General features: G+C 52.5%; 1 protein-coding gene across 6 annotated transcripts in view; it reads left to right on the plus strand.

Annotated features, from left to right (window-relative positions):
- Nucleotides 1–1,230: 1,230 nt before the first annotated feature.
- Pde2a (phosphodiesterase 2A) overlaps nucleotides 1,231–12,705 on the plus strand; it is a 94,565-nt gene continuing 83,090 nt past the window's right edge. For 2 of the 6 annotated variants that reach the window (XM_042279393.1, XM_042279398.1), the window contains exon 1: nucleotides 1,277–1,294. In XM_042279393.1, coding sequence (XP_042135327.1) covers nucleotides 1,292–1,294 — 3 coding nt within the window. In that variant the 5' untranslated portion in view covers nucleotides 1,277–1,291. Of the gene's footprint in view, nucleotides 1,295–1,644; nucleotides 1,942–12,705 lie in introns of those variants that run through there. The other 4 variants (XM_042279405.2, XM_016000686.3, XM_042279411.1 and 1 more) reach the window with 3 other exon arrangements.

A 12,705-nucleotide genomic window follows, 5' to 3' on the forward strand; every position in this document is an offset into this window, starting at 1 on the left:
GGAGGACCCCCCCCCCCCCCCCGACACACACACACCGTGTTCCCAGGAGCTTTCTGAGCAGGAAGCCACCGCTACTGTTTCCAGGTGGGAGAGCAGGTGAGGCTTCGAGCACCCACACCCGGGGGGTGCCCTCGTTTGAACTCTTCTGCCTAGCTCCACTGACAGCCCCTCAGGTCTGTGAACAGGTTCTGCATCCAAGGGAGAGCTGTGAGTGACCAGCCATGGTCCAGGGTCTTGGGGAACACCTTCCCATCTCACAGGCCTGGAGCATCGCCATCTCAGAGGTATGAGGCTAAGCAGAAAGACACCAGTTCTGAGCTGGCTCACCTGGCTTTGAACCAACCTGGCCCTTGTTCCCTCTGAGTGAGAAGCGCTTTCCCCAGAGATTTCAGTGATTTCAAGGTCTATCTTTGGGGTCCCAAAGGGGAAGCAAAAGCTTCTTCAAATCTTCCCTGACGTGTCTGAGGCGACAGCCTGCTGTGTCTACAATACTCTGCCTGCATAGCTCACTCCTGCTCATCCATGCCCTTCAGCTTGGGTCAGCTTTCCATGAAATCTCAGGGGCTTCTCTGCCTGGAGCTTAGTATGGGGGAGTGGCACTCCCTCCATGACTCAAGAGATGAGGTCACTGGTGAGACTCACTGTAGCACCTCCTTGGATTAGATCCCCCCCTTCTGCCTGTAAAGACAACACAGAACCTCCTCTGGAAATGTGGCCAACTTCCTGTTTGGGTCAGGGTGGGCACAAGGTCAAGAAGCAGTTCCAGTCCCAGCAGGTGGGGCTAGCCAATGGTAGGTGTCTGTACATGGATCAATAAACCATCGGTGGAATCGGAACTCTATTTCCTTACCTCAACTGTCTCCCACACCCTCTTCATGGTGTGGCATTTTCTCTCCCACACATAATAGAAGCTCTGCTGGGCCAACTGCTTACCTGTTCCTTTGCTAAACGCTCCCATTCTCTTTGGCTAAAGCTTTGTCCCGAGAAGTCCTTCTGAGGACGGATAAAAATGCAATAGGCTTCCCTGGTGCCTAGAGCCTGTGGCCACTGAAGACGGGCGGGGGCAGGCCATAGTCTGGGTACCCACAACTCCTAGAAGTTCAAGCATCAGCTCCCACTGTGGCCCAAGGTAAACCGTCATCAAAGGTAGGCTCGATGACAAGGCTGAGTCTGCTGTGTGACAGCTCACACTGGGATGCACCCTAGGATATGACACAAAGACAGCGAGGATGCCCAGAAGGGATGACAGCCAGTTCTGCATGAGGCTTTGCTGTCCCAGATTCAGAGGACAATGGTGTGTTCCCACCCGGAGGGACTCTGTGATAGGGCCTCAGAGAGTCTGGGTTATGTCCTTCTGTCCCTGGAGTGCCCAGCACCATCCCTGCTCTCATAGCTTTGTTTCTTTCTCTGTGTGTTTCTGCATGCCTTTCTGGTCTCTGTATTTCCGTCTTGATCTTCTCTGAGGCGCAGCTCCTTCTCTCTTCCTATGTTTCTCTCTCTCTGTCTGTGTATCTCTCAGTCTCTCCCTCGGTGTACCTTTTCTCCCCTCCCTCCTTCTCTCCCTCTCTGTCTGGGCCTCTCTCTGTTCCTCCTCCATGCGCCCTCCCCCTTCTGCATTATCAGACCTGCTCTAGCCTCCTCCCAGAGCCAGCCTAGCAGCAGAGGCAGTAGCAGCCTGAGAGGCAGGCGGAGCCGGAGCAGTCCAGGCAGCAGAGCTGGATCGGGTGTTGAGTCCAGGCAGAGTCGAGAACCAGCCATTGCTCTCGCTTCCTGTGCCTGCTGGGAGTGCCCCAGCAAGAACTCCGGACAGGGTGGGGGGCAGGGCGAGGTGCCACCTTAGTCTGGCTGGGGAGGCAGATGATGAGGAGTGATGGGGCAGGCATGCGGCCACTCCATCCTCTGCAGGAGCCAGCAGTACCCGGCAGCGCGACCGGCTGAGCCGTGAGTACTAGCCAGGGGATCTGGGGTCTGGGTAAGCAGTAGTGAGAGGAGCCACAGATGGGGCCAGGGAAGTCCCTCTAGGAACTGGGGTTGACATGGAGCTCAGCCACGTGGGAGGATCGATCCTGCTGGGGACCTGGCTGCTGAACTGCAACCTAGTTAGGGGTCTCTGTGTAAGGGAGAGACGCCTGGCATCCACCCAGGAGGTGATGGTCCTAAAGACGGGTTCCTGACTGGGGGATGGGTGGTGAGGAGCCTGAGTTATGCTTGGGGTGGGGTGCAGGAGTTTGACCAAGGAGTTTCCAGGAGTTCTGGTGGCTGAGATGGGATGGTTCAGCACCCTGGAGAGGGACAACCTCTGCCAGGAGTGTTTTATATTGCGTTGTGGGTGTGAGAGAGAGAATAAGGATATTGTATGAATAAGCGTGGTCCCAGAAGAAGAGATGATCGGGGTGATATGCTCCATGGAATCAGGAATTAAGGGTTCAGGGCATTACTTTATGCAACTTCACCTCAAATCATCTGTCCCAGGATAGGGTAGAGAGAGCCATGGAGCTCCAGCTTTGTGCTTGTCCACATGCAGAAGCTGCATGTGTAGATGAAGGACCCACTGTGAGAAGTTCCAAGGTGACAGGCAGGTGACTGTGTGTGTGTGTGTGTGTGTGTGTGTGTGTGTGTGTGTGTGCACCTGTGGAGTGCAGGGGACATCCTGGGTGTAGAGGGGTCTTGAGGGTTCTAGGGTCCCTGAGGTTGGATGTGAAGCATCCTGCACGGGTTTGTGAACCCCAGCGTGTGGATGTGGGAGGACACTGCCTGTGTCTGAGTGTGAGTACAGGCTGGTGTGTATATAAGGAGATATTCGTGTCAAGTTGTTTGCATGTTGCCCTGCATGTGAATATGTATGCTCTGACAGAATGACTCAGTAAGCATGTTGCTTGCTTGCTTGAGGGTGTGTTCACATCTGTGTGTTATTATGCTTGAATAACTGTTTTTTTTTAATGTATGTGTAGGTGGATCTGTGTGTTTGTCTACGAGTTCTGGTGTGGGTGTGTGATCATGGGGCTGGTGTGTCTGAATATGTGTGCATCTCGGTCTTTGTGTGACTGGTATACATGTGTGTGCCTATTTATGTCCATTTATGTGTGTGGGTTTCTTTTCTTTGATGGTTGAATGCACAGTTGGGACACTTCGGTCTACCCAGGGAGAGAGGAGGTGGCTGAATGTGTGACCACCTCTGTGAGTCCAGGACACTTCATTCTATACCCTGTGGAGAGATGCAGAAAAGAAATAGGCAATAATGGCCCTGCCCTCTGGGGCCTCCTCAGCTTCACAGACACAAAATAGCTTGAGAATAACGAAGCAATAAAGAGCAGCATAAGCTAACAGGTGGTGCATCCTGGGAACGGCTAGGCAAAGGCTGTGAGGTGGGACTGGGCAGGAGAATGGGGAGGAAGCTCTGTAGATGGGTGGTGGGAAATGGCTGCAGGGTAGGCAGGACTCACATCTTGCAGGACTTTGAACTCCAGATCCCATGGGCTTTTTCTGGAGGCCCCAAGGGAGCCTTGGGAAGTTTTTATGCAGGGGAGGCATACGGATATTTAGGCAGAGGAGGGATATGATTATATTTGGGTATGAAACCCACTTCAATGGCACTGTCGAGGTTAAGCTTGTTCAGGCAGCTGGGTCCAGAAAAGGAGAGCAGGGGCCAGGCCAGTTCAAGGAGCCATGAGGTCTGAGACGTAGTCGGCCAAGTCAGCCAAGGGTCAGATGAGAGCAGAACTTCTTTCTGTAGCAGATCTTCAGGCATAGGGAGAGAGAGAGAGAGAGAGAGAGAGAGAGAGAGAGAGAGAGAGAGAGAGAGAGAGAGAGAGAGATCCTAGCTGAGGTGCATGGTGGCAGGAATCAGAATTGCCTCTTGCTGGTCTCCCCTGGCTGCCAGGCTAGAGCTGGACCTCTTCCTCAGCCTGGTCCTCAGAGGCCCTGGCAGCCTTCTCCTTCAGGCTGACCTAGAACTCCTGCTGCTCTGGGTCAGCTCACCCGGGAGTTAACGGCCTCTGTGCTCCCTGCAGCCCCAACCCCAGCTCCCCCTGCCCACCAAGCAGCTCCTGCCACTCTTGCTGCTTCCCACTCCAGCTCTTGTCCCCAGAGACCACTGATGGCTTATCTGGGATCTAGCCAAATGGTGATGGGGAGGGGGGGCAGGACTCCCATCAGAATCCCGCTCGGTCTTAATGGACTGGAGGCTCACTCTCAGACACACTGCTGTCAGGCTTACATTTCCCTAGCTTCTGCTACTTGGGACTGTAAAATATGACCCCTCAGCCTGGTTCCTTACTCGCTCACTCACTCACTCACTCACTCACTCACTCACTCACTCACTCACTCATTCATTTGTTCATCAACAGGAACTCCCCAGAGCCTGCTTGGTACCCATGACCTGGTCATTAGAGACACTGACCCCTCTCTCACACTCAGAACATGCTCAGTGCGAGGAAGACAGGAGTGGAAACTGACACCACACAGTGTCACAGAGCTGTGTGGGGAAGAGTCTGAGGAAGACATGTTTGCCTGGGCCCTGTAGGATGCTCCCAGGCAAAGAGCAGCAGAAACAATGTGTAAAGACTGTAGGGTATGGAAGGTTCAGTGTCGTCAAGGGACAGAAAGAACTCGGCCAGGCTAGAGGGAGCCAGAAAGGAGATGGAAAAGAGACAGACAGGGCCAACTTTTGTAGGGTCTCCAATTTCACCCCCATGAGCAGCTTGGAAACAGAGCTAGAGAAAGGTTTTCAGATAAATTGCTTCTGCTAGGGAGCCCTCATAGATCGACTCTTCCCTCTAACCCATAACTCACCCTGCAGTTTTGATCCCTGATGGACCAGGATTGAGAATGTGGCTCAAATGCAGCCTTGTGATGGCTCCTGTATGTGAGTCCTTTACCCACCCGGCCAAGCAGTTCCTTCATGGAGGAAGCTGCCTTATCTTCCCACCCTACTCTACAAGGCATCTTCTCCAAATCTCGGGTATCATAGCAGTTGCTTACCTTCTCTATAGTGTGCTAGTCGCTCTGTCCAGCTTCTGACTTGCACACCCCCAAAGACGCTCATCCCTTTCTGCTTGGGTAACCTATTCCTTGAGAGCAATCCAAGGCCGTTTACTCAGGGTATTTGGCCTGGCTTTATGTCCATTCTCCATGCTGGGTCATTGTCCTTATGCTAAGCTGGTGGTGCATGCAGGGGCATAAGTGATCTAGGAGGGGCAGCATCCCAGGTAGGGCGAGGGAAATGAGCAGCTTCTAGTGAAAATACATAGTGAGCTGAGTGGGAGGCCCTGACTCTTCTTTAGAAACCATGATGCCTGGTCTACAGAGCGAGATCCAGGACAGGCACCAAAACTACACAGAGAAACCCTGTCTCGGAAAAAAAGAAAGAAAAAAAAAAAGAAAGAAAACATGATAAAGAAACAAGCATGACCTGAAAGAGAGTGAGGATAGACCATAAGAAGAACTTCCCTCGACCATAGCAGGGCTGTAGAATCTCCTGGCTGAGTGAATGGACTGATGGAGGAGGAAATGTCCCAGAATGGGAAAGAGCTGGAGGTCTTTATCCACTCTTGATCCTCCCACCAGTGACCAAAGTTAGCCAGGGAGAGGGAGAAGGGCCTGAGAGACAGAGGATCATTCATTCGGCAGCCTTTTCTGGTAATGCTGCCCAGCTGAGCATTGCATTCCTAAAGGAGAGGGGCAGAGCCAATGACCATGATGGAGGAAGGAGCCGCCCACCTTCCCTGCCTGTGCCAGGGCCATTGGTCCAGTCACTGGCCAAATCGCAGGAGAACCCTAAGAAGAGGGCATACAGCATACAGTGTGCAAAGACCGGGAGCCAGAGCTAGCATGGTTTCCTGATGCCAGGACTAGCAGAGTTCAGAGAGGCCTAAGTATGAAGTGCATTCTGGGAGGAAGGCACTGAAAGAGGAGCGAGTAATCAAGGCCAGACTAGAGGTAGCACTTCCAGCCATGAAGGTGTCTCTGACATGTCAACGCTCTTGTTAATGTGCAACATTTTTGGTTGCTCCTAGTGCCCCTGTCCAGGGCCTGTCAAAAGATTCCACACTGATTGAGAATGGGTGTTCAGCAAAACAAGCGGAGACCCTAGAAATGAGGGCAAGGCAGCGTTTGAAGAATGTGAGCCCTTCCAGAAAGTGGCATGCAAATGAATGCAAAGCAATATGCAAATCAGCCCATTGTGCTTGGCAGCTTAGGCTCTGAGAATGAGACATCACCTGCTTCCATGCTGGCCTCCCCTTCCCTCTGCCCCAGGCTCAGGCAGGCATGATGGCCTCATCTCTGCTCCAAGTGCCCTGGCTTGTCTGACCCACAAGACTATGGCCTCCAAGGTGAGGACCACAAGCACCCTGTCAGTTTCTCAGTCCTCTTGGGATGTTGATATATTTAGTAACAGGGATCTTTTCACACATTTATCTCCCATTGTTCAGCTGCCCGCTCCCCGGGAAAGGCCAGTCCCCTAGTGATGTGACCCACTTCTTGAAGTCCCCGAAGTCATCCTCTCACTGACCCTTTCCAGGCAGCTGGAACTTAGTGAAACAGAAGAAACCTGTGTCTGATATCTGGGAGGACTTCCCAAGAGTGTTGCCGAGGAGTGTGAACCTTGGGGCTTCTGGGATATTCCTCTTCTCCAGGCTCAGAAGAAGCTTTGAAGACAGGCAAGGGAAAATGGCAAACAGATAAAGGTTTTGCCTGGATCCATGTGGTCCTGGGAAAGTTGCTGGACTCCTCTCTGAACCTCAAACTAGTAGTGCGGTAGCAACAACCCTTCTGTCCTCACAGAATAGTTGTGAAGAATCTGGAAGCACAGACTTAGCAATAGGAATGCAGCGAGTGTGCGTAGAGAGGCTAGCTGCTGCCACTGAAGAACACCCACACTCACCTACACTTTTAGACCACGGCTAGGAGCCCAGAGAGCGTCAGTGTGTGGGGGAAGACAGGAGGCGGTGGGTGTGGTGACAGGCACAGATGCTCTGTGGGCAGATGGAGGTGTCTGATGGACATTTGACCACCTTGCTAGGTGGCACCTGCCTGGCCTGAGACCAACCTTCAGAGATGGAAGAAAAGGCTCATGGGGAAGGGGTTAAGCCTATGGCCACACCCACGGGAGCCTGTGAGTCATTCTGGGAATTGTAGTTTGGTGTGAGTTTGCAGTAAGTATAATTTGTCCAGCCTCCTTCAAACCAAATCTACACCCTGCTGCTGAGGCTGACTGTTGGCAGGCCCTAGAAGGGGCTGAGGCCTGGGGAACTCAGAGATGAAGTAGCCTTTACCCTTTCTTGCTCTCTGCCAGCTTGCTGTGTGCTGGAGTATGGAGGCAGGAGCAGGGATCAAAGGATTAAGTCATAATGAGAATTGTTGCACATGCACAGGGAAGTTTACAGCTGTGTGAGCCTGGTTTCCACAGCTATGATCTTCTTTAATCCCCTCCACAGACCCAAGAGGCTGCTGTTTTCTGGATGAGGGAGCAGAGGATTCAAGGGACTGACTTGCTCACCGGGGTGGGTGGGGCCAGGCTTGGAGTGCAGGGTCCTCAGGTCTCCAAAGCTCCTGCTCTTTTCGTGAGTTATAGGTCCAGATGGCAAAGTACTAGCCTTGAAGAACAGGAAAGATACGGACGATTCAAGTTGGGGATGAGGCATCTCAGCAGAGAACAGTGGAACAAGAGCTGCCTGGGGCAATGGAAGCAAGAGCTGAATTCTGTGGGACATAAGGCCAGGGGAGGGGAGAGCTAGCCCGGGCTTAAAGACCTGAGCTCCAGCTGAGAGTTTGGATGTGTGGCTGTGATCCACCAGAACTCTGTTCTTTCGCATCCCAAGGGTTTTGAGTGAGGGTCAGATCTGGTCAGTGTTGGGCTTTGGGAAGGTCATGACCTTGATGCCTTGGCTGGATAGATTGAAGTGGACAGACCAAAGGCTGTCTGAAGCTTCTGAAGGCCGTCCTTAGAGCACCCAGCTCTTTGTTTTTCTTCCCCTTCTTCCTCTTCTCTGCCCAGGCTGGGGAATGTAGATATGTACAACAGAGCTGTGCTACAATGTCATATAAACCCAGCAGGGGTTGCTACGTACGCCATTCCAGCCCCTGGCTTGGATGTCGGACAGACCGGGAGGGAAGAGTAAGGATGGTGGTGAGAGGGTAGCCTAGTGCTCCCCACCTCCTCTGAGCTACATTACAAAGGCGTAGTTGGGGGTGAGGACAGAGAGTGGCTGGGACCCCAAATAGCAGGGACAGGCATGCTGGAGGAACGATGCTCAGATAAAGTTTCCCCTCACAGTTCTGGGACAGGCTAATGGGGAAACGGGCTTAGGGTGACCTTGCACTTAGGTTTAGGTTTTTGTTTTATTTATTGTAGCGCTTGAGATTTGTCTGATGCTGAACTGCAGAATAATATCAGTTGGTGTGTGTGTGTGTGTGTGTGTGTGTGTGTTATTTGTAGAGTGTGATCTTCCAGACTGAGGTATGTGTATCCTGGTCAGAGAGGGGAAGAATATATGGACTTGTGTTTGTGTAAAAGTGTGTATATATTTGTATGTGTGAGCATGTGTGTTCATTTTTATGTCCAAATCTTGGTAGGTGGTTGTGTGTGCAAGTGTGGCTTGTGTGTATGTGTGTACGCATGCATGTGCAGAGTATTATGCGTATGTGTCCTAGTGGAACTGTGTATCTGTGTTTCCAAGTGCATGCGCGTGAGGGTCCTGAGGCCTGTGCTGCTGACTCAGCAAGGCCTCACCAAGGTCTGGCTCCTCATTACCCTCCATCTTGGGCCCCACCTGCCTGAAGGTAGAGATGAGACGTATGAGAACTTGGGCTTTAGTGGTTATTATACTGCTCATGCATGGAGTCTGAGCTTCCCTCAGAGGACTCTGGGATCCTCTCCAGGCTATGAGGACCTTAAGGAATGGTACCATTGAATTCAGGTTCAGGTTTGGTGGCCAGAATCTTTGGCTATTGATTGAGAGGCTAGATGTGTCTGGGGAGGGTAGGTTCTGTTCTCCCGGGATGACCACACCTGCACCACACCCAGAGGCCTTTAGGGGCTCCCAGTCTGGTCCTCTACAGAAGCAACTACTGAGGCCAGAGGGGACTAGAGAAAACTAAAATCACCCAATAAGATCAGGGTGAGAGATAAGGCTTGGTGTGGAGAGAAAGGTGTGTCTGCCCCAGGAGGTCTCTCCCTCTGCCCCTTAGGCAGTTGGGGCACCCTGAGGAGATCCAAGGCTGTGCTTAGGCCATCCTCTACCTGGGTGTCTCCACTCCTCTGGGCCTCTAGCTTTGAAGTTTCTACCAGAGCTTCTGCGTGCTGTGAGATGCCTTTCTGGGGGCTTGTGAAGTCTGTCATCCCACAGAACATGGGGACTCCCTCTGAGAGAGGAGCTTAGGGATAGGTGAGTGTGGGGGAGGGCCTCCTCTTAAAGCCTCAAGAGCCTCTTCTTTGAGCAGAGCCTGTATTTTAGGCTTTTGCTGTTCCAGCATTTCAGGCTTCCCTACAACCCCTCCATGAGCTCTTGGTGCTGAGCCAGTGCTGGGCTATGGGAAGTGCAGAAGGTCAGCTCAGGATGCAGGACAGATAGGGCAGGGGCTTCCTTGGGAAGAAAGCTCCGCTCCCTGCCCCTGGGATAGGGTCTGCTCCCCTGATGCCTCAGGAGGCTACAAGTGGGCTCTATCTGCAAAGAGTTTTGTTGCAAACAGAGGTAAACTTTCAGCATTTGCTGTGTGGAGGGGCCGGGGGAAGAAGTGTGGGGAGGTGTGGGTCTCCTGGGCTCCTTGGCAGCTGAGCTAGCGCAAGGATGAGAGGTCTCTTGGTCTGACTGAAGGCTGAAACAGGGGGAAAGCCTTTCCTGGCACTAGAGAGAACTCTGTCTTCCTACGGCTTTGGGACTGGAAGCAGGCAGCCCAGGGCCGTCGTAAGGGCTCCGGAAGGCCAGGGAAGACCTGGGACTCGAGTGACTTTGTTGCTGAACACTGGTGAGGAAGGAGCAGACAGTCAAGGGGGCGTCTTGGGATGGAGGGAAGGAGATCAGTGTTGGGGATCGACACAGGTTCTGGCTGGAAAGAACTGGGGTAGGAGAGGTGAGGAGGAGGCAGGAGTACCATGCCCTTCCCATGTCAGAGAACTCAGAGTTACTTTAAAGCTCTGAGTGGGAGAGATGGAGAGAAGAAATGTTTTTAAAGTTTTTTTTTTTTTTAGACAGAGTTTCTCTGTGTAACAGTCCTAGCTGTCCTGGAACTCTCTTTGTAGACCAGGCTGGCCTCGAACTCACAGAGATCCGCCTGCCTCTGCCTCCCAAGCACTGGGATTAAAAGCGTCTGCCACCACCACCTGGCTTAAGTTTTATTTCTTTCCTTTGTTTAATTTAAAATTTTAGTTTATATGTATTTTATTTTAGTTTTTGCCCTTTTGAGACAGGGTCTTACTCCAGGGTAACCTGGAAGTCACTATGTAGTCAAGAATGACCTTGAATTCCCGGTCTCCCTGCTGCCGCCTCTGGAGTGCTGGGATTTTAGGCATGCGACACCAAAGCCTGCAGAGAGACGGAATGTTGCCAAAGCGCCCTCTATAAAGTCCTAGAAATTGCCTTGTTTAATCACCTCAACAAGCCTTCAAGGAGCTAGTGCCATTCTGCAGAGAGAACAAAACAAGTGCCTCTTGAGCTGTTTCCCTGGAGGCTGTGTGACAGGCAGGGCTTCCTGAGCCAAGAGGGGCCTGTTGAGGTACCTAGACCAGCAGTGGGAAGGCGTAGGGGCAAGATGAACACTGAACCAGAGAGAAGTTCTAGGCCCAGAGAAGGGGCTGCCCTGGGGGAGCGGGGCCACCACGGCCTCGCAGTCGGGGTGAGGTGCTCGGGGATAAATACCCTTTTCATCCTCTGCTCCTGCTGGCACCCCACCTACATTAGCAGAGCTCTTCTGGAAGCGGTGTGTGTGTGTGTGTGTGTGTGTGTGTGTGTGTGTGTGTGTGTGTGTGTGTGTGTGTTGTGTGTGTGTGTGTGTGTGTGTGTGTGTGTGTGTGTGGTGTAACAAGCCGAGATGAAGCTGCCACTAGAGGCCAACCACACAACAGGAAAGAACTGAACTTGAATCTGAAGGGACAAATGGATGATGGGAAAACAAAGTCCAGAGAGGGTAGAGATTTGCCCACAGTCCCACAGTGGGTTGATTTCAGAGTTAACACCAAAGCTAGGTCCAGCCTTCAAATACCTGCTCTCACACTGACTTTGGTCTGCTGGGTGCTTCCCGAGGGCCCCCATATGGACAGAGTTGGTTGCTGTCAGCCTGGGAACTTCTTCCTACCCTGCCTGCCGCTCACCTATCTGTGCAGCGCTGGGAAGGGGGCTGCTGAGGGATGTCCTTAGTCTCCAGTCATGGGCCTGTACCCTACTCTGCCACCTGCCTGAGCATTTCAGCCACGCTTTGATGATGCCCAGGTGTACTCTACCTGTGTCCATCACCCAGGCCATGGAGATGGATTGAATGGTCCTTGCCCTGCCCTGTTAAAGACAGATGTGCCCAGATATGAGTAATGGAGTGGTTGACTAGGATGCTTCCTGAGCAGTGATGCAGGGGTGGGGGGGTTGACCTTGGCCCACCAGAGGGATGCAGTGACAGGTGCAAGGCTCTGGGGAAGGAGGAAAAACCTGGTGATGAGAGGCAGATATGGAATCCCAGCTCCCATCAGGAAATGGGGAGGACTTCATTGGGGTCAGGTGACAGTTACTTTGGGGTTATACGGACTAGAGGGATGGAAAGGGGGTGGTATGTTGACCCAGGTGAGAGGTAGGAAGTCCCCCTGAAGACTGGCTGAAGACAAGGAAGGTGCCCAGATATGTCAGAGGGATCGTGCTACCTGGCTCACAGGCCTGAGCTGTGGTCATTTTTCTTTGATGCTCCCAATCTTCCTTCAGGAACAATCTCCCCTGTCTGCAGGGACAGTCTTCCCTGTCTCGTGCTATCTGTGCTTTCCACTCTTGTAACACCCATCAATTTTACCCATAGGCCACACTCCCCAACTCTTGCCCCGAGAGCAATGTTGGGTCACTGCTCTTCATCTCTTGATTACATTTGTGACCCCTGCAAAGCCAAGTCCATACTAAGTTCTCTCCCGAAGAGCCTCCTCCTGGCCCGAGGCCTCCATCCTTGCTGTGGTCCTGAGCCCTCCCTGACTTTGAGCCTTCTTGGGAGATGATTCAGTGAGGGTGGTTCCCTCGTGATGCTGAAGGGTTAGGGACTCTGGCCCAGCCACCTCACCATGGTCACACACCAGTGGGAACTCACTTTTGGCTTCTGATGGGCCTTGAGCTTTGGCTCATTATCAGTGATAATTAGCTACCTTCAGCCCCGCTCAGTGTTGGATGATCATTAGGTGCTATTGTGGGCATCAGGGCATCAGTTTAGCTGCAACACCTGCTCAGCTCATTCCTCCGGTGGCTCCAGCAGCAGCCTGACCTGATGAACTAGGTATCACGGTCACAAACGCACAAGGCACTGAGACTCAGACAACTGGGACCTAGGGCCACACACACCGGTACAGGTTCTCAGAGATCAAAAGATGCAGCTCTCTCTACACGAAGAAGCTCACTGCAGACAAAGAGGCCACCATGCACGTGGCAGTCATTGCTGTATCCAACAACAGACCTAGGCTCATCTAAGGCTAATCTAGAAGCAGGAGAAATAGAAACTAGAACCATCCATGCACACAGTGCAGGC

Source organism: Peromyscus maniculatus, chromosome 1 (genome assembly GCF_049852395.1).
Source record: "Peromyscus maniculatus bairdii isolate BWxNUB_F1_BW_parent chromosome 1, HU_Pman_BW_mat_3.1, whole genome shotgun sequence".
Taxonomy (NCBI): domain Eukaryota; kingdom Metazoa; phylum Chordata; class Mammalia; order Rodentia; family Cricetidae; genus Peromyscus; species Peromyscus maniculatus.